Source organism: Rhinatrema bivittatum, chromosome 11, assembly GCF_901001135.1.
Source record: "Rhinatrema bivittatum chromosome 11, aRhiBiv1.1, whole genome shotgun sequence".
NCBI classification, from domain to species: domain Eukaryota; kingdom Metazoa; phylum Chordata; class Amphibia; order Gymnophiona; family Rhinatrematidae; genus Rhinatrema; species Rhinatrema bivittatum.
Genome location: NC_042625.1, coordinates 101,202,245 through 101,227,274, shown reverse-complemented (window position 1 = coordinate 101,227,274; position 25,030 = coordinate 101,202,245). Strand labels below are relative to the sequence as shown.

Sequence of the window (25,030 nt, the reverse complement as noted above, 5' to 3'; positions counted from 1 at the left end):
TGGCTGCTCTCCCCTATTGCCAGCTCAGCCCATTCCCCCATAACCAATATCCCCTCTCCTTACCCAGCTCCTTCTGAATGTGCTGAGGGATTCCAACCACCGTTGTCCTCCTCTCCTTCCTCTTCTTCCCTAGCTTTGCTGAAGGTTTCGCAGCATCGTGAGGTCTGAAGGTGGAGCCTGCATTAAATCCAAATCATGAAATGTAACCCTACCTCCCTGCCTGGGAGGAAATACCAGAGAGTTCCCCATCAGCATCAGGCAGCTCACTGCCCATAATAAGTTACAGGAGACAGAGGGCGAGAATAAAAAGGTCAAGCCGGCTAGCGCTAAGGGTTTGCACGTTGCCCGGCACAGGGTGCGCGGTCCACTGTCACTGCACGGCACAGGGTGCGCGGTCCACTGTCACTGCACGGCAGGGTGCGCAGTCCACTGTCACTGCACGGCACAGGGTGCGCGGTCCACTGTCACTGCACGGCACAGGGTGCGCGGTCCACTGTCACTGCACGGCACAGGGTGCGCGGTCCACTGTCACTGCACGGCACAGGGTGCGCGGTCCACTGTCACTGCACGGCACAGGGTGCGCGGTCCACTGTCACTGCACGGCACAGGGTGCGCGGTCCACTGTCACTGCACGGCACAGGGTGCGCGGTCCACTGTCACTGCACGGCACAGGGTGCGCGGTCCACTGTCACTGCACGGCACCATTTAGCGGTGCTTTCAGGAAAGTTAGCCACATGTGCATAGAGAATTTGCACCTCCTCTTTCTGTGCACGCAAGTTTGAAAAGTACACGGGCTCCTTACTCACATAAGCTGTAGTGAATGTTTCCAAGAGAATCTAGGCAGGTCGTGAACACGTGGCGGAGAGGGAACATCCTACAAGCTTCACGGCTCAAGCCACTCGTGCCACTGACAGTGTGGGGTGCCTGGGGAGCAAAGCTAAGCGCAGTAAGCAATGCCTCGCTCCCTCCCTCCTGCTGAGAAACTCTCCTCTCCTGTTCTCTACTTACCTACACGCTGGATCATTTCTGATCGGACTGAGAGTGCATCCTCTGAGGCAGTATCTGTGGTGTAGGACTGGGATCTGCTACGGAAGCAGACGCTGTCTGCGGAAAGCATATCGGAGGACTGTGGACAGAGAAAAGTAGGTTACTGTTTGTTTAAATCCCTGAAAATGAGGTTTAAAAGGTTTATACCCAGTATAATACAATAAAAGCAGCATTTCCTAGCATGTAGCAGGTGGACTCAGGACCAATGGGTATAGTGTGCTCCTGATAGCAGTTGGAGATGGATCAGATTTCAATCTGACGTCAGCCCTAGTACATATACCCCTGCAGGAAGTGCAGCTCTTCAGTATTTTCCGTCTCCAGAGCAGTTAGGGACTCTCTGTGCGCTCTCACAGTGTTAGAGTATTCTAACCAAAGAAATCCAAAACAAAGAAGAAAACTTACCTTTATTTTATTTAACAGCTTTTCTATCCCGACATTAGACTGCACATCATATCGGTTTACATCTCAACAGTAGGTGGAAAATACAATGAACAGGGGTGGGAGAGGGACAACAGATAGAAACTTGAGGGCAGGAGGCTCTAGGGGGAGCCTGAAAATTGAACTAGAGAAGTAACAGTAACTCGAGGAGTAACATATTTACATGATGCAAATTCCTTGGAGCGAGTCAAAGGTAACAGAGAAGCGGGTGAGAGAGGTTCGTGGAGTTAGTCTGGAAATGCCTGGTGGAAAAGCCAAGCCTTTAGCATTTTCCTGAATTTAGTATGGCAGGGCTCCAGGCGGAGGTTTGTGCGTAGGGCATTCCAGTGAGTTGGGCCAGCAATTGAGAGAGCACGGTCCCTTGTGGCTGTGAGTCGGGCCTTCTTGAGGGGTGGGACTTGTAGGGTGCCTTTGAGATTTGCTCTAGTGGGGCGGGTAGGTATCTCCTGCGGTGGGGCGGGTAGGTATCTCCTGCGGTGGGGCGGGTAGATATCTCCTGCGGTGATACCTACGGGTCCCTCCCCCAGTCGAGATTCCTGAGGAGATTTCAGAGATCCCTCAGAGGTAGGTCTTGGTCCTGCAGCTGGCTCCCGGTGTGGGCTTAGCTCCCAGCAACGGGTGCGGCTGAGAGGCAGTGGGTGCAACTTCGAGTACGGTGGTGAAGGTACTTCCCTCTCCCCCCGCAGCCTGAGACTGCCTGGAACGAAACCGGGAAACGCCGAGACAAGATAAGGTAGAAAACTTCTTAAAAGTCTCCGGTGTCCGAGGCTCGAATAGCCACACAGATCGCCAGCTGGTGTCAGTGCTACCGGGTTGATCAGCCCTATCCGGGCTAGACCCCAGTCCGATACGAGGGTCCTACCACGTGGAGACCCTCCGAGGTGGTCGCCATTACCATTTTCACTTGATGGCCACCCTGTCCGCCGAGTCAATCTGTGCGCACAGAGACGAGCCGTGCGCACAAAATCACTTGCACGTGCACAAGGGCGCCAGGCGCAAAGCCACACGCTCAACTGTGCTGTGCGCATAAGAAAACCCCATGTGCACAGCGACGCGTGCATCTTATTGAGTGCGCATCCGACCTACTCACCAACTTTGGCACACCCGGAGCGCATAACTCAGCCTCCCGGCGAACGCTTGAAGGCACAAACGGGAGTTTTTTCTGCGCACACAAACCATGGCACCACCAGACAAGAAGCTCAGGGCCTCTGCCCAGCCTGCCACATCAGAGCTTTGCAGCACAAAGAGGCCACGGCCCTGTGTCTACAGTGCGAGGAGGCTCTGGGTGACCCAGGCCAAGGTCCTCTCCAGATGGCACTGGGATCCGGATCCACCAACAGTACACCGGATCTGGCTACCCCCGGTGGAAGCCTCCCTCAAACGGGGCTCCCCGGGGACGCGGCGCCTCCCAATTTAGACCCAGCATCTTTCTCCTGGATAGAATTCTTCAAAGGCCTACAAACCTTTGTCCACATGCAACCGGCGCCCCCAATGACACAGCCACAGCCTGTCCCAGAGGACCCGAACATCCCGGGACCCTCTAAACCCAGAGAAGTGCCCCTCCCGCCTCAAAGCCCCAACATAGGGGACACGGACACCTCAGACGAGGATCAAGACTCCCTGGAGGAAGGGAAAATCCCTCCAGGAACGGACCCTTACCGAACCATGAGGCGTTTCTTCGCCAAGGACGAACTATCAGACCTCATGGCTCACAGCCTGAAAGAGCTCGCTATCCCAGGCACCAGTGCCACAGGGGAACTGAAGACGAACCCCCTCCTCGAGGAACTCCGTCAGGCCTCCCACCCTTTCCCTTTGCTGCTGGCCGTTCAGCAGCTGATTGACCTGGAATGGGAGGCACCGGAGGCCACGTTCAAGGGGGGAACGGACCCTGGCAGCCCTATACCCCCTGGACCACGACGCCAAAGACCTCCTGTCATTCCCCAAAGTGGATGCCATGGTCTGTGCGGTCTCAAAGCGCACTACCATCCCAGTCGAGGGAGGAGCGGCACTCTAGGATGCCCAGGACAGATGTCTCGAATCCATCCTCAAACAGTCATTCGACGTTTCAGCCATGTCACTACAGATCGCAGCCTGCTGTGCCATGGTGACACGCGCCTGCATATCAAAGACCAGGAACGCCACCACACCCATCAAAGCACTAGAACCAGCAGTATCATTCCTCACGGATGCGACCTCCGACCTGGTGCGCACCGCAGCCAGAGGCGTCTCGTCCGTTGTGGCAGCCAGAAGACAACTCTGGCTCCGAAGCTCATCAGCCAACGCGACGTCCAAGACGAGACTCACGAGAATGCCTTTTAAGGGATCCCTCCTGTTCGGAAGCGAACTGAAGAAGTTAGCCGACAAATGGGGCAAATCCCCAGTACCGCGGCTACCGGAGGACAATAACAAGAGAAGCCAGCGCCCCTCCCCCCCCAAACATCTAAGGGCATGGGATCACAGCGCTTCAAACCGTACCAAAGTACATATCAAGCAACTCGCCCCGCAGGCAGGGGCCAGTCCTTTCGGTACAAACACAATAAAAGGGGAGCCGGCGCTGGTCCAAGCCCCAGCCACACCCCGCGATGAAGATCAGCCAACCCATCCACAGGAAGAAGCCATGGGGGCAGGCTTGCCCGATTCTACCAAAGATGGGTCGAGAGAACTTCGGACAAGTGGGTCCTAACCATCATTCGAGAGGGATATTACCTGGACTTCCACAACATTCCTCTGGACAAATTTGTGAAATCTCCCTGCCACAACCCTTTCAAGAGGATGACAGTGGAAACCACACTGACCAAATTGCTCGACTTAAAGGCCATAACGCCATTGCCCACACAACAAGAAAATACGGGGCACTATTCCATCTATTTTATCGTTCCCAAGAAAGAGGGTACGTTCCGGTCCATCCTGGACCTCAAGTCCGTCAACCGCCACCTGAGGGTACCTCGCTTCCGCATGGAAATCCTACGCTCGGTCATAAGGGTGATACAGCCGGGAGAATTTCTCACATCCCTGGATCTGTCAGAAGCCTACCTGCACATCCCGGTCCATCACGAGCATCAGCGTTTCTTACGCTTTGCGATCCTGGACCACCACTACCAGTTCCGGGCACTACCCTTCGGGCTAGCCACAGCACCCCGAACGTTCACCAAAATCATGGTTGTATTGGTGGCAACACTGAGGAAGGAAGGAATCCTCGTACACCCATATCTGGATGATTGGCTGATCAGGGCAAAAATCCCTAGAGGAAAGTTATCAGGCGACCACCAGAGTCAAAACTCTACTGGAGAACCTCGGGTGGGTGATCAACACAAACAAGAGCTGTCTGCAGCCCTCCCAATCTCTGGAATACCTGGGAGTCTGGTTCGACACCAGAAAAGACAAGATCATTCTGACTCCTCCAAGGAGAACAAAACCAATGAACCAATTGCGAAACCTGTTAAGCAGCCTTCGCCCCAAGGTGTGGGACTACCTCCAAGTCCTCGGTCTCATGACATCCACACTGGAAGTGGTTCCATGGGCAAGAGCTCACATGCGATCCCTACAGCGTTCCCTTCTGTCACGATGGAATCCGATGTCCCAAAACTACTCCATTCGCCTCCAGCTCCCGGAAGAAGTTCGAACCCAGCTACAATGGTGGATACAAGAAGACCATCTGAGCAAGGGAGTAAGGCTATTCCCGCCGACCTGGATCCTGCTCACCTCGGACGCGAGCCTACGAGGGTGGGGAGCCCACTGCCAGGAACTTACCGCCCAGGGGCAATGAGACAAGGAAGAGTCGGGATGGAACATCAACCGACTGGAAGCACGAGCAGTCAGGCTAGCCTGCCTATGCTTCAGTCACAGACTCCGGGGTGAATCGGTCAGAATCATCTCGGACAACGCCACAACAGTTGCCTACATCAACCGCCAGGGAGGAATCAGAAGCCAACAGGTGTCCCTGGACATAGACCCCTAATGACGTGGGTGGAATCAAACCTACAAGAGGAGATCTCAGCCGCCCACATCGTGGGAAAAGACGTCACTGTGGATTACCTCAGCAGAGAACGTCTAGACCCAGGGGAATGGAGGCTGTCAGCCACAGCCTTCCAGTTGATAGTAAACCGCTGGGGAACCCCAGCCATGGACCTCCTGGCAACCCGGTCTAGTACTTCTAGTGGCCCCGGACTGGCCAAGAAGACCGTGGTACGCAGACATGCGACGACTACTGACAGGGAGCCCTCTCCTTCTACCTCCACACTGGGATCTGCTCCAACAAGGCCCAATCCTCCATGAAGACCCAACTCGATTCTCTCTTACGGTCTGGCCATTGAGAGGACACGCCTGAAGAAGAGCGGATACTCGGGGGCGGTGATTGACATTCTGCTCCAAGCATGCAAGTTTTCCACATCTCTAACCTACATACGAATATGGAGAATATTTGAAGCCTGGTGTGAAGACCGCGACATCCTCCCGCTGACAGTCAAAATTCCCACGATCCTGGAATTCCTACAGAATGGCCGACAGAATGGGTTATCTCTCAACTCCATCAAGGTGCAGGTGGCCGCGTTGGTCTGCTGCAGAGCCAAGGTGGAGGGCGGCAGCCTAGCCTCTCACCCTGATGTCTCCCACTTCCTGAAAGGGGTCAAACAGTTCCAACCATCCCTGAAGTGGCTGGTACCGTTATGGAATCTCAATCTAGTGCTAGACTTCCTAGCAGGAGCCTCCTTCAGACCCACCCGTGGTCTGTCCCTCCGATCACTAACACTGAAAACTGCATTTCTAGTGGCAGTCTGTTCGGCCCATCGCATCTCCAAGCTTCAAGCACTGTCCTGTCGAGAACCGTTCCTCAGGTTCACACCGGGATCCATATAGCTACGCACGGTCCCCTCCTTCCTCTCAAAAGTGGTTTCTCACTTCCATTTTAACCAAACCATCTCGCTGCCATTGTCAGACGAGCATAAGGACTCAGAAGAATCTCGTCGCCTTTGCCATCTCAATGTCGGCAGACTCCTAGTCCGATACCTGGAAAGGTCGGAATCCTTATGGAAGATGGACCACCTATTCGTCCTTCACAGCGGGAAGAAACAAGGGGAAGCGGCCTCACTGGCAACCATAGCCCGCTGGATCAAAGAAGTAATCAAGGCAGCCTATGTAGAGGCAGGCAAGCCGCCACCTCTACAAGTCAAGGCCCATTCCACTAGATGCTGTCACCCGCCGAGATCTGTCGGGCGGCGACGTGGTCCTCCATTCACACCTTCTCTAGGTTCTACCGCCTGGATGTTCAGGCTCGGGAGGAGACAGCATTCGCAAGGGCAGTACTAAGTGGGCCACGGGCAGCCTCCCACCCGGTTCGGGAGTAGCTTTTATACATCCCATTGGTCCTGAGTCCATCTGCTACACGCTAGGAAATGGAGAAATTACTTACCTGATAATTTCGTTTTCCTTAGTGTAGACAGATGGACTCAGCATCTCGCCCACGGCTGCCGACAAACACGGAAACCTCAGGGGACAATCCCCAAGAGCAAGACAAACACGGGTAAGCCAAGCTTCCCTCTAATTAGGACACCCATACCTACCGGGTGTCGATGTTTCTCGGTTGAGTGCACTGGTGGTCTCCAGCTATAACCAATTCAACCATATCAAGTTAATCAAAGTTAACCAAGTTAATGAAATTAGTCAATCACACATATATCCACAATTGCTTTTCGAGGAGAATACTGAAGAACTGCTCTTCCTGCAGGGGGTATATGTACTAGGGGCTGACGTCAGATTGAAATCTGATCCATCTCCAACTGCTATCAGGAGCACACTATACCCATGGGTCCTGAGTCCATCTGCTACACGCCAGGAAAACAAAATTATCAGGTAAGTAATTTCTCCATTACAAAATCACCTGCACAATCAAACTGCAAACTAAAGAAAATACAGCCTGCCAACCCCACAAATACCTCCAGTTCACAACCCCCACCCTGCCAATCCAGTTGTGGGATTTCTATGCTAATGTGGCCAAGTTACGGCATCCAAAATACCTCCATTATTACTTGGGCTATGGAGAAGGAGCTTTTTACAGTATCTGCAGCAGCTCAGCTCTGAGGCTTAGCTCGGATGCCGATTTAAAACGTTCAGTTTGTTATTGTTTCTTCTGCTCAGACATTCTGAGTTCTGTATTGACTATCGATTTTATTTTTTTTCATATGGAAATGGAAAAAAAGATGGAATAAGAGGGCTTCAATCAACTTCCGAATTTTAAATGATTTCACTTGTATTTTATCCATTATTTAACAGACCTCTTCCCCCTCTCCCAGCATTCAGGGCGGGAATAGTAAAAACAGAAATGTACATACAAATTAAAGGAAAATTTGGGTCTTACCTGCTAATTTTCATTCCTGGAATACCACAGATCAGTCCAGACAAGTGGGTTTTGCATCCCTACCAGCAGATGGAGGCAGAGAACTAAACGTTTTTGCCACCTGCAGTCCCTCAGTTTTGACCTGTACCAAGCCATGTATATGATATATTTAACTATGTCTTTTTTCTGTATCCTGTTGGAGGGGTGGGCTCCAGTTCAGGGGTTTCCAACCTGGTATTGCACGTTCACCTTGAAAGGCCATGTATATATATATCTACATGGCCTGGGTACAAGTCAATACGGAGGGACTGCAGGTGGCACTCGAGCTTATATTTATCAGCCCAAAGGAGACACACACTATATACAAAAATTAAATCCTACTCTTAACATTCAAAAACAATACTGTCTTTCAGAAACAAGGGGATGGGCTGATCTGGGGTATTCCAGGAATGAAAAGTAGCAGCCAAAACCAATTTTTCTTTCATGTTCTTACCCCAGATCAGTCCAGGCAAGTGGGATGTACCCAAGCACCCCTAAACTGGGGGTACGAACCCAAAAGACCCACTCATCAAAACTTGCCTCCTCCAGCGCCTGTACATCTGGTGAAAGTGTGAAAAGACGACCACGTGTCGCCCTACAAATATCCTGTGGTGTCACCAACTGACATTCGGTCCCCAAGGGTGCTTGCGCCCTACTCTAATGTGCCCGCATCCCTCCGGGACCTTCTGACCCTTACATAGATATGTTCTTATGACTATATTTTTGGCCTAAGAACATGCCATACTGGGTCAGACCAAGGGTCCATCAAGCCCAGCATCCTGTTTCCAACAGTGGCCAATCCAGGCCATAAGAACCTGGCAAGTACCCAAAAACTAAGTCTATTCCATGTAACCATTGCTAATGGCAGTGGCTATTCTCTAAGTGAACTTAATAGCAGGTAATGGACTTCTCCTCCTAGAACTTATCCAATCCTTTTTTAAACACAGCTACACTAACTGCACGAACCACATTCTCTGGCAACAAATTCCAGAGCTTAACTGTGCGTTAAGTGAATGAATTTTCTTTGATTAGTTTTAAATGTGCTACTTGCTAACTTCATGGAGTTCCCCCTAGTCCTTCTATTATCCGAATGTATAAATAACTGATTTACATCATCCATTCTAGACCTCTTGTAATTTTAAAGAGCTCTATCATATCCATAGTCTCCTTTAACCAATGTGCAATCCTAGATTTAGTTGCCTTGGTACCTTTCTTTGCCCTTCCAAACAAGACAAACAGATGATCTGATCGGAAACTGTTCGTGACCTTAAGATAATGCATCAGAGTCCACTGCACGTCCGATAAGTGAAGTTCCCTCGCATGTTCCTCCTCCCCAGAAAATTTTAGAAATGCCAGAAGCTCTACCATCTGGAACGAAGAGACAACCTTCGGAACGAAGAGTCAACCTTCAGCAAAAAAGAGGGGACCCTATGCAGAGACACACCATCCTCTGAGATCCTCAGAAATGGCTCTCTACAGGATAAAGCCCGAAGCTCTGAAATCCTTACGGCCGAACAAATCGCCACCAAAAAGACTGTCTTCAGCGTGAGGGCCTTCAATGACGCCTTCCACAACTGCTCAAATGGAGAACCACAAAGACTGCTCAATACCAAGTTAAGATTCAAGGAAGGACAGACCCTACGGACTGGAGGTCTCGAAAGCTTGGCTCCCTTTAGAAATTGTATAACATCCAGATGAGATGCCAAATGGCTTGTCTTGCACCCTCCCTCGGAGGGATCTCAAGGCCACCACCTGTACTCGCAGTGAATTATAGGCAAGACACTTCATCAGCCCTATTGCAAAAAAGGCCAAAATCTGTGGCATAACCACTCGCAATCGATCTAGTTCCTGTTCTACACACCAGGACTCAAATACTCTTCACACTCTGACATATGCCAGAGAGGTAGCCAGCTTCTGCACCTGAAGCAGCATAGCAACAACTGAATCTGAATACCCTTTCAATCTTGTATCTCCTCTCAAAAGCCAAGCCACGAGACAAAGTGAATCACCCGATCCGAAAAGATAGGACTTCGTCTTAGTAGACCTCGAAGATGAGCCAACCTGTTGGGTCCATCTATGGCAAGATGGATCAGATCTACAAACCACGGACGCCGTGGCCACTCTGCTGCTGCTGCCACCACCACCACGCCTGGATGTTGCTCTATGTGCCTCAGCACCCGACCTGTGAGAGGCCATGGTGGAAAAATGTACAGTAGAATCCCCCTTGGCTACGGAAGAACCAGAGCATCGATCCCTTTGGCCCCTGCCTCTCTTCTGCGACTGAATAAAGTTGAAGGCCTCCTCTGACAACTCCCATTCCCCCGGATCCAACTGCTGCCTCCTGAGGAAATCCACCTGTATCTTATCCATTCCTGCTACATGCAAAGCTACAATCCCTCCAGGCACTGCTCCGCCCATACAAATAATTCCTGGGCTTCTATGGCCACTGCTCGACTCTTCGTCCCACCCTAACGATTGATATTCACCACCGTTGTTGCATTGTCCGAGAACATTCTCACCATGTGGCCCCAAACCTGAGGGAGGAACTATCAGTGCCTTGTGAACCGCCCTCATTTCCAGACAGCTGATAGCCCAGGACGCTTCCTCTGGTGACCACAGCCCTTGGGCAGCCCCCAGCCTCGGAGGCTGACATCTGTGGTCACCACCACCCAGTCTGGAGCTTCCAGACTTGCTCCCTTCTCTAAATTGGATCGTGACAGCCACCACAAAAAGACTGGATCTGGAGGCTCCCTGTAATGATAAAGGCAGACAACAGATCCCAATGGAACAGCAGTGTCCACATGTGAGCAAAGGCCCAAGGCACCAACTCTAGTGTAGATACCATGAAACCCAGAACCTGTAGATAACTCCCAGGCCCTGGGTACCGGCAGTCGCAGCACCTGCGACCTCAATTTCAGCATCCTCTCCAAAGTCAGAAACATCTTGCCTACCCAGGTGTCAAATCTGGTACCCAAGAATTCCAGGGACTGGACTGGTGTCAGAAGAATCTTGGCTACTACCCAGCCTAAAGACCTCAAATCTACAGGACCCGCTGCTGAACTGACTGACCACGCTCCTGTTCAGACTTCTCTTGGATAAGCCAGTTGTCTAGATAAGGGTAAATCAGGATCCTTTCTTTCCGCAGTGCCGCTGCCACTACGACCATCACCTTTGTGAAGATCTGCGGAGCCTGCGCTAGCCTAAAGGGAAGAGCTCAAAACTGGAAATGTTGCCCCAGCACCATGAAGTGAAGAAATTTCTGATGGTCTGTTCAAAACACAGCTCAAAACCTGGCTTTACATACAAGCCTTCAAGAAAGAAAACTGATGCGGGATATGAAGTAAAAGTTATGCGGAATATAGCACTAAATGCCTAATTTTATAAATCCTTACTGAATTATTTCAACATTTTTTTTAACTGTAGGCAACCTTCAGGACATATTGCTATGAAACACTTAAACCCCCCTAATAAACACCTTATTGTTACCGAATACTACTGGCATCACCTATGTAATATACGACCAATATATTTTTTACTGGTGCACTATTGTAAACCGTTATGATGGTGAATAACTTAATGACGGTATATAAAAACTTTTAAATAAATAAATAAATAAATAAATGGGGATATGCAAATAGGCCTCAGTTAAATCCCATCAGGCCAGAAACTCCCCTTGATGGACTGCCGCTATCACCATTCGCAACGTCTCCATCCGGAAGCGTGGGACTCACAGGGCTGCAATGACCTTCTGGAGATCCAGGATGGGCCAAAATGTACCCTTCCTTCTTGGGAACCATAAAATAGAGTACCTCCCTCAATCCTACTCCATAGTCGGGACTGGGACAATAGCACCTAACTCTCAAAGGTGCTTTAACATATCCTGAACTGCCTTCTGTTTGCGGTGGGATGCACAGCGAATAGCACAAAGGCCTCTTGATAGGGTGCGAAAATTCTAATGCGTAGCCTTCTCTTATCACCCATTGGTCCGAGGTGATCCTGGTCCACTCCTCGTAGAATTGTGTCAGGTGACGCCCGGCAGCTTTCTCGCTGGAGTGGACCACTCTGGCTTTTTTGTGATGTCTTAGTGTTTCCGGTACCCTGACTAGAACTATCGCTGGGGGATCTTCGAGCACTCCAAAAGCACTACTGCCTTCCTGACCCCTGCTTCTGCCCAATCGACAAAAGAACCCTTGCTTGAACGAAATCTTCTCAAATCCTGAAAATGGGGGCAAGCAGGGAAAGTCTTCTTATCCTCCAATAGTTCGTTCCTCTTTGATTCCCCCAAGAGCTTCATCAACTGCTCCAGGTTCTCACCAAAGAGGATCTTTCCCTTAAAGGGAAGATTACACAGTTGTGACTTAGACTACATATCCGCCGACCAATTTCGTAACCATAACAGTCAGCGCACTGAAACTGCCGCAACCATGCTTCTGGCTGATGTGCGGACCAAATCATACAGGACTTCCATCACATACGCTTCCCCGGCTTCTAGCTGGGCTGCCTGCACCCCATTGCCTGCAGCAGAGGAAACCCACTCTTGAGCCTTTTGGACCCAGCAAAGACCCCACCAGCGGGATGGATGTCTTCTTGATGACCACCAAAAGAGCAGCATCTACCTTAGGTAACACCAAAAGTTGCAAAGTATCCTCTGACAAAGGATATAACTTTGCCATAGCCCTGGCCACCTTAAAACCTGTTTCTAGAGCGTCCCACTCCCGGTTGACCAGATTCTTGATCTTCTTAGGTAACAGAAAAGCTTTAGACTGATCTCACAGGCCATCCAGCACTGGGTCCACCCCTTCATTATCCAACTCCTCTTGTAGCACCTTAATCCTTAGCTGTTGCAGAACACAGGAACTAAGGGGTCAATTCATCCTTGCGGAACAGCCAGACCACTCAAAGGTCATCTCTCTCTGCAATCGGAACCACCTCTGGGTCAGAGAAGTCCTTTGCTCCATCCCGGTCCAAATGGTCCTTGCCTCCTGCCAGATCATCTCCTGGTTTATCCTGCAAATCATCAAACTCATCTGAATCCTCCACGTCCGCAGAATGGCCCAGCCCTAAATGGTGGAGAAGATCCCCCGATCTCCTGGATGGGGACCCTTTAGACCTTTTGATGCTTCGCTGGGATCTCTGACTGACAGACTGCTTATTTCCTGCACCTCTTCTGGCCAAATAGGCCTGGTGCAGCAGCAACACAAAATCCGTGGAAAAACCTTCCCCCTCACTGCCCGTGTCATTTAGTGCGGTCTCCGACGACAGTCCCTCACCCCCTTCTCCAGTCTGCACTGCCAGCGAGGGCGGAGGTGGGGAATCTCCAGGCCCGCAAGGAGCTGTCTGCTTCCTGCCCCGACAGGCCCTTGTGATCGGGAGGCCTTTTTATCAATCGCCACCCCTGTAGAGGGTCCTCCCCCGCAGTGCAATCTCTGCAGAATTCAGCTGCACGTGGCTTGACTCGCAGGTCGGTCATGATTTCCTGCAGTCTCCTGCCGGCGCCATCTTAATATCAACCTGCAGTCAGCCTGCCGACCTGCAGTCAGCCTGCCGACTGCGTCGCAGTAAGCACTCACTGCCTCTTCTCCCCAACACAGCCCACTGAAAAAACTGCTCCCACCAAGGGCTGCTTTAGCAGCTGAGCTGTCCCACTTTTTTTTATTTTTTATTAGAAAACAGCACTCCACACAATTTTCACTTAAAGAGCAAAGAAAGTTTTACTTCCCTGTCTCTGGCTGAAGATTTGGGGGAGAAGACCTCAGGCAGACAGAGGGAACCAGGGCTCCTGGCTTTCTGTCCCCTGGATGCTGCTGACTAGAGCCGAACAGGGATTGCCAACCTCCCCGTTCACCCGGCTCACGAAGGAACCTAACACCTCAGGAAACAGCTGAAGATGAGCTCCATATCTTCTCCTTTTTCTTTTCTTTTTTTTTTTTTTTTTAACGTTATTTCTGTTCAGACCGTAGGCTTTGCACCTCTACCATCTGCTGGAGACAGAGAAATGCTGAGGGACTGCAGGTGGCTCTCTCAGTTATGTAGCAGAGACTCAAAGGTTTGTTCTCTGCCTCCGTCTGCTGGAGACAGAGAAATACTGAGGGACTGCAGGTGGCTCTCTCAGTTATGTAGCAGAGACTCAAAGGTTTGTTCTCTGCCTCTGTCTGCTGGAGACAGAGAAATGCTGTCTCCAGCAGACTGCAGGTGGTAGGTGGCTCTCTCAGTTATGTATCAATGCCTGAAAAGTTTTATTCTCTGCCTCCATCTGCTGGTGGGGATGCAAAACCCACTTGTCTGGACTGATCTGGGGTATGAACAAGAACGAGTGCCTTCATATAGCTGCCTAATTAGCAGGATAGAGAACATCATCTTAAGTCACTGCTGAATACACCTTCTGAAATTATTTAAAAAAAAGTCAGAGGGCTTTCTTGAAAACTTGTGCCTCTGTAATGGACCTTATATCTCCAAAGGGAATGAGTTCCATAGACGAGGCCTGGCAGTTGAGAAGCTTGTTCTCGTGTTTCAGCTTCGGGGAGGGAATATCCAGAAGTCCTTGATGAGAAGAGCTGAGTGAACGACCAGGAGTGTAAAATTTCAAACTAGCGGAAATCCATGGGGACAGAATATTGTTTAATAAAGAGTGAATTGTTACAGCTAGCTTGTAATCAAAGCAGGTAAAGTCACCGCAAGCCGGAGGGGCTGTAGATACAAACGCACATTCTGAGTCACGGCTGGATCTAAATTTACAACCGTATAATAACTTGAACCACTCTTCCTGGGAAGCTCTAAGTAATCGCCCAAGCTTATGCCAACAAATATTGGGGGCCATCAGATCACATGCAAAAAAAAAAAAAAAAGTTTAGCAAGTTAAATGTTGCCCTCCCAGCTGCAGGAAGCCAGCGCAGTTAGGCAACGCCCCTCTCTCTCCCACGCGTGAATCCTGCCATGTGTGCACCCATCCTAGCACACTTCTTCCTGTACATGCATGGACACCAGCTCTCCCCCATACACCCACACGCACATCCTACACACTCACCTGCAGGCTGTGATTGTCTGTCTGGTCCGGCCCATGTTTGCTCTGCTTTTGCTTTTCTGCAAGACAAGAAACAGCAAGGAGAGAGTCTGGGTTTAGTACATAGCTCTGCGTCTGAGACAGGAGATGGATGGTTGAATGCCTGCAGCTCAATAATCACAAAATCCTATGTTACACTTCCTGAGGTGTCATTGCATTTATAATAGGGTTTGAGACCAATCACTCTAAAATAAAATACTCTTTTCCAACTTGTACTGCCTGCACAAAAAAAAAAAAATCTGTCTCCCATCTTCAACCCCCCTTTCCCCAGATAGAATGCACTGCAAAGGCTCTGAGGGTCACTCAGGCAAGGGCTGGAGGGGCGGCTGGTCAGCAGGGCCACTCTAACCACCTGGTTCTGTCTGGCCCAAAGGACGGGAATACAAGCCCAGGTCTTCTGCACCACAGGGTTGCATCAAGGCCAGCTCAGGGAAGCACCAGTCCTGGTGTCATCGTGGAGCAGATGTGGAATTATTTACTGGAAGATGCTTATGACTGACAAACGTCTGAAGGAGTCATGCAGTGCACGACTATGGTTTTTGTATTTTTTTTATTTTTTTTTTTGCAAGGTCAGTGTGGGAAGAGGTGGGCACCTGGGCCGTGCTGGACATCTGTCCACAGCTGCAGTCCCAGCAGGACTAGCCAGAGAAAGATAAAAAAAACAGCGTTTAAAACCGATCCAATTGTCATTACTGCTCCCAATCATAAATCCCATTTCTGCAGATACTGTATGGGAAGGCTGAGCTCCTGCTTCTCGAAAAGCAGCAGCCAACAGGAGACTGAAAGAGCAGAGCTGCAGCCGAGTCACCACAGCCATAAACACATAAGAGACTCTCTTCCCCTTTTACCAACCGCAAGCTGCTTTAGAGTGGGCAGATTCAGATCTGTGGCTTAGATCTGCATCTGAATGGTTCACCTGGGCCTCTCAGGTAATTCACGACCCATCTGTGACCGAGGAGCCAGAAAATCAAGGAACTTTATTATCTTCTGTCTCATGATTCTAAAGATACCTCAAATGTATTCTTTATTATTATTATTATTTATATACCGGCATTCGATCTGAGAGATCACACGGGTTTACATTCAGGCACTGTAGGTATTTCCCTATCCCCTGAGGCAATGGGGGGTAAAGGGACTTGCCCAAGGTCACAATTTGTAAGCAATGCTCCATTTTAGTTGTTTTTATGTTAAATTTGTACAGTTTCTCAGAACCGTTTCATGCTTGTTTGCTTAAATGTTTTACGATATCAAGAGCAACTGTTTAATGTTAAACTAGCTGTTAAGCCCGTAACAATGGGCTACATTAACTTTTTTTTTTGGTCCATTTCCTTCCCCCTCCCCCTCACTCTCCTCCCTCCCACCTCATTCTCCCCTCACCCCTCCCCCCAGTCACTCCCCCTCCGGATGGCACAAACAGAAGATCTCCGGGGGAGATCCCTCCCTCCCGCACGCGCGCCGCTACTGAGCCTTGCCACCGCTGCTCCTCGCTGCCGCCCCTCGCCTCCGCTGCTCCTCGCTGCCGCTCCTCGCTGCCGCCCCTCACCTCCGCTACCGCTGCCCCTCGCCTCCGCTGCTCCTCGCCGCCGCCCCTCGCCTCCGCTGCTCCTCACCGCCGCCCCTCACCTCCACCACCGCCGCCCCTCGCCTCCGCTGCTCCTCGCCGCCGCCCCTCGCCTCCACTCCTCCCAGCGCCATTTTTGTTATGGGCAAGCTCTGGCAAACGTGCTCGCCCGCGCATGTGTGGTAGAGCTGCTCTCTACTGCGCATTTGCGGCACGTCGGTCAAGCTTCGTTTATTAGGTTGATTTGTTTAAGAGTCTTAAGATATTTTATGCATATGGATTTTTACTCTGCTTTACCAGCTGGATAACATGTGTAACAGGCAGAATATAATATTTTAATAAGTGAAATGGAATTAACGAGCTTCCTCAGCCTCCTGTACCTTGGTGCTGCAGAGACTTGAGGCCTTGCTGTGCTTCATTGTGCAGCTCCTCCAAATGTGGCGGCGGAGGGCCACTGGGGGAGAAGATATTGTCTTGCTTGTACTGGACACTCAGCTTCGCTCCATCTTCAGGGTTAGCACCAGCTGCAAACAGAAAGGGAGCAGAATGTGAGCCACAGACAGGAGCTCCTGAGCTGAAAGAATTGTTTGTTGCAACACCAGCTTCTTCTGTGTGGAAGGAGAATCCCTCCCCCAGAGAGAGACTGAACATAAGAACATAAGAACATGCCATACTGGGTCAGACCAAGGGTCCATCAAGCCCAGCGTCCTGTTTCCAACAGTGGCCAATCCAGGCCATAAGAACTACGTCCGTCCGGGCTCCTGTAAGGGTTCTCCAATTTCCACGGCTTTCCCCAATCCAGCGTTTAGAGGAGGGGGACTGGGCTGGTGCCAGAGCTCTGTGCTCTAGGCCTCACTGGGTCTGTCACTATTTTAACCCTGCAACCCAGCAGCAAGGGACCACGGACCCACTTGGGCCTGTCATGTGAGGAGGAAATATTTAGAAAAAATGGAAGAGACCAAAATAACGATGTATGAACAGCTCAACATACACAGAAATTGAACGGCATTGGGTTGAGGCTACTAACCAATGGCAGGGCAGCTTTCAAAATGCTCAATGACATCAACATGTGCCTTAACAGGAAGGAAGGAAGGAAGAAGAAAGGGAGCGTGAGCGTTGGAAAGCCAGGAGGGATGAGTGCAGCTCAGAACAGGGAGCAGCAGACATGATGAGCTCGTCAGGCACCTTGTGACTATCGAACCTGTCCCTTATCCTCCACCATCACACGGCTCTATATGGGAGCTTCTCGCCCCTCTCACAGAGGACTGTGTCAGCTCGGCAGAGAGAGAGAGAAGTCCCAAATTCTGCAGGCACTGCATTCACTGCTAAGGAGGGGACACCTGCAGAGTGCTGTGCCTTTAAGAGCTCTGTCTGTGCCAGTGAAAGCTCCCCAGGGCAAATCACATGACTGATACCAGAACAATCTGTGCACAAAATACACAGATGAGCAGCCAAAATCCTCCCCCACAAGGCCCACACCCTTTTCTGGAAACTGGAATCCAGCAGAGCCAGACAGTGAAGGCAAGAAAGCAGAGCGGCTCTGCCAGTCCAGCAGAACTACGAGCCCCAGCATGCACCAGTGGGAAACTGCCACTGGCTCAGCCTCTGCCTACAGACCTTGAGTCACCTGGCAAGGTTAATGGCAAAACCGATGTCACACAAAGGTCAAAAGCTAAGTAGTGTGAGGAGCTTGGAGGTGCTGAATGAGGTTAGAAGCGCCTGGGGCCCGATGTAATAAGGAGCACAGGAGAGCCTCCCGATACATATTCCAACCCCCTGCGCACCGCCGATGGACCCCATCTCACCGACGGTGAAGTCAAGAGGCGACCGGGAGCAGGAGGGAGCACCTTCTCCTGTTCCAGGCCCGCGAGCTTCAAAAATCACACGAGACCGGCATAAAAGAAGTGCTAGCCCTGCGATTTCTGAATACCGCAGGAGGAGCAGCAGCTGAACGGGCTCCTGCCTCCTCCCGCTCGCGTCATGCATGGGCCTCGTCTTCGCCCCCACACCTGCGAGCACCAGGCCTGGGCAGGAGGAAGAGAAAAGGCTGTGTGTCCCCCGGTGGAGCACAGCCCAGCAGCAGCAGGAGGAAAGAGACCCCTATCTGCCTGCTCAGCTCATCTCTCTCACCACCACAACAAAAGGGGAGGCTGAGCCTGATGGACAGCATGTGTGGGTGTGTATGTGATAGAGCATGGGTCGCATGAGAGAGAGCATGTGTGTGTGTGTGTGTGTGTGTGTGTGTGTAAGAGCATCTGTGCGTGTGTATGAGAGAGCATCTGATGTGCGTGTGCCTGAGAGCATGTGTATGGATGAGAGAACATTGTGTGTATGTGATAGAGCATGGGTCGCATGAGAGGGAAAATGTGTGTGTATGAGAGAGCATCTGTGTGTTTGTATGAGAGAGCATCTGTGCGTGTGCCTGAGAGCATCTGATGTGCGTGTGCCTGAAACCATGTGTATGGATGAGAGCACATTGTGTGTATGTGATAGAGCATGGGTCATGTGAGAGAGCATCTGTGTGTATGTGTGTGTATGAGACAGCATCTGTGCGTGTGCCTGAGAGCATGTGTATGGATGAGAGAACAATGTGTGTATGTGATAGAACATGGGTCATGTGAGAGAGAGCATCTGTGTGTGTGTTTGTATGAGACAGCATCTGTGCATGTGCCTGAGAGCATGTGTATGGATGAGAGAACATTGTGTGTATGTGATAGAGCATGGGTCGCATGAGAGGGAAAATGTGTGTGTATGAGAGAGCATCTGTGTGTGTGTATGAGACAGCATCTGTGCGTGTGCCTGAGAGCATGTGTATGGATGAGAGAACATTGTGTGTATGTGATAGAGCATGGGTCGCGTGAGAGAGAGCATCTGTGTGTGTATGAGACAGCATCTGTGCATGTGCCTAAGAGCATGTGTATGGATGAGAGAACATTGTGTGTATGTGATAGAGCATGGGTCGCGTGAGAGAGAGCATCTGTGTGTGTATGAGACAGCATCTGTGCATGTGCCTAAGAGCATGTGTATGGATGAGAGAACATTGTGTGTATGTGATAGAGCATGGGTCGCGTGAGAGAGAGCATCTGTGTGTGTATGAGACAGCATCTGTGCATGTGCCTAAGAGCATGTGTATGGATGAGAGAACATTGTGTGTATGTGATAGAGCATGGGTCGCGTGAGAGAGAGCATCTGTGTGTGTATGAGACAGCATCTGTGCATGTGCCTGAGAGCATGTGTATGGATGAGAGAACACTGTGTGTATGTGATAGAGCATGGGTCGCGTGAGAGAGAGCATCTGTGTGTGTGTGTATGTAAGAGACAGCATCTGTGCGTGTGCCCGAGAGCATGTGTATGGATGAGAGAACATTGTGTGTATGTGATAGAGCATGGGTCGCGTGAGAGAGCATGTGTGTGTATGTAAGAGACAGCATCTGTGCGTGTGCCTGAGAGCATGTGTATGGATGAGAGAACATTGTGTGTATGTGATAGAGCATGGGTCGCGTGAGAGAGAGCATGTGTGTGTGTGTGTAAGAGACAGCATCTGTGCGTGTGCCTGAGAGCATGTGTATGGATGAGAGAACATTGTGTGTATGTGATAGAGCATGGGTCGCATGAGAGGGAAAATGTGTGTGTATGAGAGAGCATCTGTGTGTGTGTGTGTGTGTGTGTGTATGAGACAGCATCTGTGCGTGTGCCTGAGAGCATGTGTATGGATGAGAGAACATTGTGTGTATGTGATAGAGCATGGGTCGCATGAGAGAGAGCATCTGTGTGTGTGTGTGTATGAGACAGCATCTGTGCATGTGCCTGAGAGCATGTGTATGGATGAGAGAACATTGTGTGTATGTGACCACATGTATGAGCATGAAAGAACTTGTGTGAGAGAGAGGAAGGAGAAAGTTCCCTCGCTCTCCCCTGTTCCCCCCACACTAATCCACTGAAATGTCAGGGTGACCGGAAATCTAAAGTTCCCAGGTATGGAAAGCAGGAATTTTTTTTTATTCTTACTAGTTTTAATTACTGGCTGCTATTTAATGTGTTTGCTAGTTTGAAATATTGTATTTGTGTTTGGGAATTTTTTGAAATAATTTTTATATGAAATTTAATTACTGCATGTTCTATTCATCAGCTGTTTTGAAACATTTATTCTTTTTGTTAATATGGTTTTTATTTTTATGATTGTTTTGTATTTTTTCATTTTTTGTTTGATGTTTTATGAGGAATGGTATTTCTATTTTTCCATTGCTGTTCTGCGTATAGTCTGGCTTGTGCGTTCCAGTTCAGTTTTTGTCTTCATGTTTGTTTATGCTTTATGATCTCTTTATTCTGTATTCGAAGAGGGTCTGTCTGTGTTCTGCATGTGTGTGTTTGGTAAATTCATTGCAGATTTATTGGGGGTTTCTATGCTGCTTTACCTATTGCTTGGAATCTTCCTTTGTAATTTTTTTGTAACATTTAATGTGTGTTCTGTACTTTTAGATATTTTGTTGCTTTGCATTTTGCTGATTTTATTATGTGTGTTTATTGTTATCCACTAAGATTTTCGGATTAGTGAACCACAAAGTTTCTAAGTAAATAAATAAATGTGTGACTGAGGTGAGGAATCCTGCTAGTGTGACGTTTGTGTGGGGGATCTTTAGTAGCCTGGCTTGTTCTGTTTCCCTAATAGGACGTGTATTGGTATTTAGGGCCTGCTGTAATATTTGAGGTGTTGCCTTTTCATAGATAAGGTTTTTACTTTTTAAATGAATGCTATTTTTTTAGTATGGTAGGCTTATTATATTGTAACTATTCAGTTTACTCTTGGCTTTAAAGCCCATACCCAACATGCATTGCAATAGCCTAATACTATTTGCAGGGTTTTCTGGCTGGCAAACAGCAATGCATGTAAAAATAATAAATATGTTGTTGTGATACCTTTACCTCAGATGATTGCATTTTGAATGTCCTTTTAGATGTAAAATGAGTTGTTATAAATGCAGAATTTGTAACTGGGGGTGTGGACACAAGGCTGTGCATGGCCCAGTCTGCCTTATGCCCCTGCAACGGCTCGGAGAGAGTGCGCCAAACACAGACCCCCCCACCATGCACCCACCTCCCACTTCTCCAGGGGGGAAATACTGGGGAAAGGTGGGAGGCCGCTCTTAGGGTTCCCGGGAATAGGACACATTATCATTCTGCCACACCTCTGGGGAACTCCGACCCCTTCTCTCCCCCTTCCACAACATTTCAAATCACTGAAAGGGCCAGGCTGCATGGAGACCCCCCCCCCCGCGCCGCTCCCTGGTGAGGCTGGGGGAGCCTCATCTCATCCCTCGCCTCAGGCAGCAGATTCTCTTGAGCTGCCCCTGGTATAACCCACAGCTTTCTGCACACAAAAATGGTGCACAGAGCTGTAGGCACTACTTAGCTCCCTCGCATGGAAGTCCCATACTAGTGACGGCATTTAGCTACCACCCCCAGGGCTCAGACTTTCACTCCTGCTCAGAGGCGGAGTTGGTGATGTGAGAGTCCCATGCTTCATGCTTTGTGCACAAACTCAAGCTGCTTAGGAGTTTTTATGTGCATAAGTTACATTTTCTGCATAGGAAACATGTGGGCAGATAAATCCTGTTTTATGCTCACTCGGCATTATTTTATGCACACTGTTGGTTTGGCAAGCTATTCTTCCAACTCCCCAATGCATTAGCATCAGGCGTTAACATTTTTTTAGTGAGAGCGTTAAGCTGTGTGCTGAACTTTGGCGCAGCTTTAACTCACAGCGGCCCCACATTTGCATATTTTGTGTCAAATTTGGCCACCAGCTGTGAAAGGGAGCAGTAGAGCAGTGATCTGCCCAGGCTCAGAAGGAAAGCAGTGATCAGAATTAAGAGAAGAAGACGTAGCGCAGTGAGGGTTGAGTCTGCTGGGAAGGAACGAGTCAGCAGTAGTGGGGTCAAGCCTGGGATAGGGATGAGCAAGAAAGCTGATGGAGACCGAGCCTGGTTCTGGGGGAGGGAGCGTGAGTGAGTGAGTGAGTGAGTGAGAGGGGAAACAGCTGGAGAGAAAGAATGGGGCTGTGGAAAGGACGGGAGTCAGGGATAAGGTTTGAGCCTGGAGGGGGAACTGGGGGATGTGAGCCTAGGGTGAGAGTTTAATGCTGTAAGGAAGAGGCAGAGCCCGAGGGAGGAAAGGGGAATGAGAAGGGTGGGACTGCTCTTGTGATGAACTATTACAATACTGCTATGCAAATTCTGCATAAAAATTTAAAATTTGGATTTGATCTTTTCTGTACCACTCAAAAACAGTGATTGTTTTGTTTTGGCAAAAAAAGTATGCAGAATTTTTAAATCTTGTGCATAGACGTCCACCAGCAGAGAAGAGAAGGCATGAGAGAGTCCCGCCGCTGGCTTTCTCTCTGGGAAACACCGGGAACAGTCTCTCTTCACTCAGCGGAAGAGCCAGAGGTTGCAGTTCCCTCTATCTCCCTCCCGCTGTCCAGGTCTCCCTTTGTGCACAGGGAACACCTTTTAGTCTCTCTGAGCAATTTCTCCAAATGGGATTGTGTTTGCACTGAAACTCATTCTAAGCCCCACAGCAGGTTGGGTACAATCTCAGCCTTCCTGTAAGGCCTGTTCTAGCAGAGGGTTGGAGAATCGATGCTATAACAATGAGTCTCCCTGGATGTGCACCATATTGTGGATCGATAATGCAACGCGAGCTTCCTTGACATCGGGCTCATCTGGCCGTGCATTCTTGGTAGTTGGCCCTATTTTCTGGAACATCTTGAGAGACAGCCTACATACTACAAGGACATGCACATTTTACAGGCAGATAACGGCCTTTCGGTTCAGAGACCTAAAAGGTACTACTGATGTGTAAACTTCAAAACTTTTCTGTTAAAAGGAAGCTGCAGAACTAGGGATCATGACATCAGGGAATGTTTCTTCACGGAGAGGGTGGTGCATGCCTGCAATGCCTTCCGGAAGAGGACGGAAAGCAGTAAATGTATTTATTTTAGTTATTTAATATACCTTCGTTCCATGTGAAGATCACAGCGGTTTACAAATGCAAATTCATACTTTAGGTCATTACATACTTTCTGGGTATAACACATTCTTTGGCAAGAATCATATTTTGGTTTGATAAATACATTGGCAGAACACAGGTGGGTCATATGAGTCGGGAGTTATGTTCTTTTACTTCTCAACTGAGGAGGGACATTGGGTTAGCAGGACTGGGATTCTGTTTAGTAATTTACTTAGTCGTAGGGGAAGTGTCCAGAGCTGCTTTGCTCGCTGGTTCTTTGCTCTTCTTACTGTTGACTCTGCATTCTGCTAGAAGTTAAGCTGGATAATAACCATTTTTACAGCCAGGTTTTTACTCCATGTTTGAATGCTGGGATCAGGCGCGTTGTCTCCGGTAGCGAGTGCCACAGTTTAGGGAGAACACCCGCTCTTATTTGTGTCAGGAGAGTGCTCCGGGTCGTAGGTACAGTTAAAGTCCTTTGTTTTGGGGCCTTGGGGTTCGTTGTGGTGCCTATAGCTGAAGCGTCTCGCCTATTAGTCCTGGGTTATCATTGTGGATGATTCTAAGAATTACAGTTAAAACTTGGAAATAGATTCAGTATTGTATCAATAACCAAGGCAGTGCTATCAGTGAGGGTGCGGTGAGATGAAATCTCCTGGTTCCTCGCTGCTGCATTTTGTAGTAGTTTCTGCATAGGTTTTTTTTTAATAGGCAGGTTGGGAGTCCGAGTTATAGGGAGTTACAGTGGTCTATATGACTTCAAAAGGGCATGGGATAAATACTCTGGATCGCTAAATAGTAGATGTTGGAAATGAAAAAACGGAAAACAAACATGGGGGTAACCTGCACGGAGCGGCAATTACTACCCTTAACAGAAACATGGGGGTAACCTGCACGGAGCGGCAATTACTACCCTTAACAGAAACATGGGGGTAACCTGCACGGAGCGGCAATTACTACCCTTAACAGAAACATGGGGGTAACCTGTGGCAGTTACCATAAGCAACTTGCTGGGCTGACTAGACGGACCATTTGGTCTTTATCTTCTGTCTTTTCTATGTTAAAAAGATCACAGCTCTTTAAACTGGTTTACCGTTAAAGTCTGAGCAGATGTTTGTCATTGCATTCCGATTTGTTTTTTTAATGTTAATTGGTTTTCATTAATCTGAGTTTGTATTACAGCTATTTTATGCTTGCTCTAATGTGCCCCGCCTTGAACTATGGAAAGTAAATATTCTAAATATATAGGGGAATTGGTTCTTATCTGCTCGTTTTCGTTCCTGCAGGACCACAGATCAGTCCAGACCCTGGGTTTTGCCTCCCTGTCAGAAGATGACAGCAATAACCATAAACTTCTAAGCAAACTCCCCCCCCAATGAGCTGAGCCGGAAGAAGGTGAAATTGCTCAAAGATATAATGGAAAAAACTCGTTTCCCATATTTAACATATCGCTCAACATTGAAAACTTCCAACAACTCTCCCAGTAAATGTACCTAAGCTGCCCTTAACTCGGGTGGGACCTGGCGAGATCGGCTCGTAGAACGCT

The 25,030-nt window shown here is 49.3% G+C and overlaps 1 protein-coding gene across 1 annotated transcript in view; it reads right to left on the bottom strand.

Annotated features, from left to right (window-relative positions):
- KIAA1522 (KIAA1522 ortholog) overlaps nucleotides 1-25,030 on the bottom strand; it is a 47,980-nt gene that overhangs the window by 5,070 nt on the left and 17,880 nt on the right. Inside the window, exons 2-6 of the mRNA XM_029619092.1 lie at nucleotides 16,857-17,000; nucleotides 14,880-14,935; nucleotides 14,299-14,409; nucleotides 1,009-1,126; nucleotides 64-177 (exon numbers count right to left, since the gene is read on the bottom strand). Coding sequence (XP_029474952.1) covers nucleotides 64-177; nucleotides 1,009-1,126; nucleotides 14,299-14,409; nucleotides 14,880-14,935; nucleotides 16,857-17,000 — 543 coding nt within the window. The remainder of the gene's footprint in view (nucleotides 1-63; nucleotides 178-1,008; nucleotides 1,127-14,298; nucleotides 14,410-14,879; nucleotides 14,936-16,856; nucleotides 17,001-25,030) is intronic.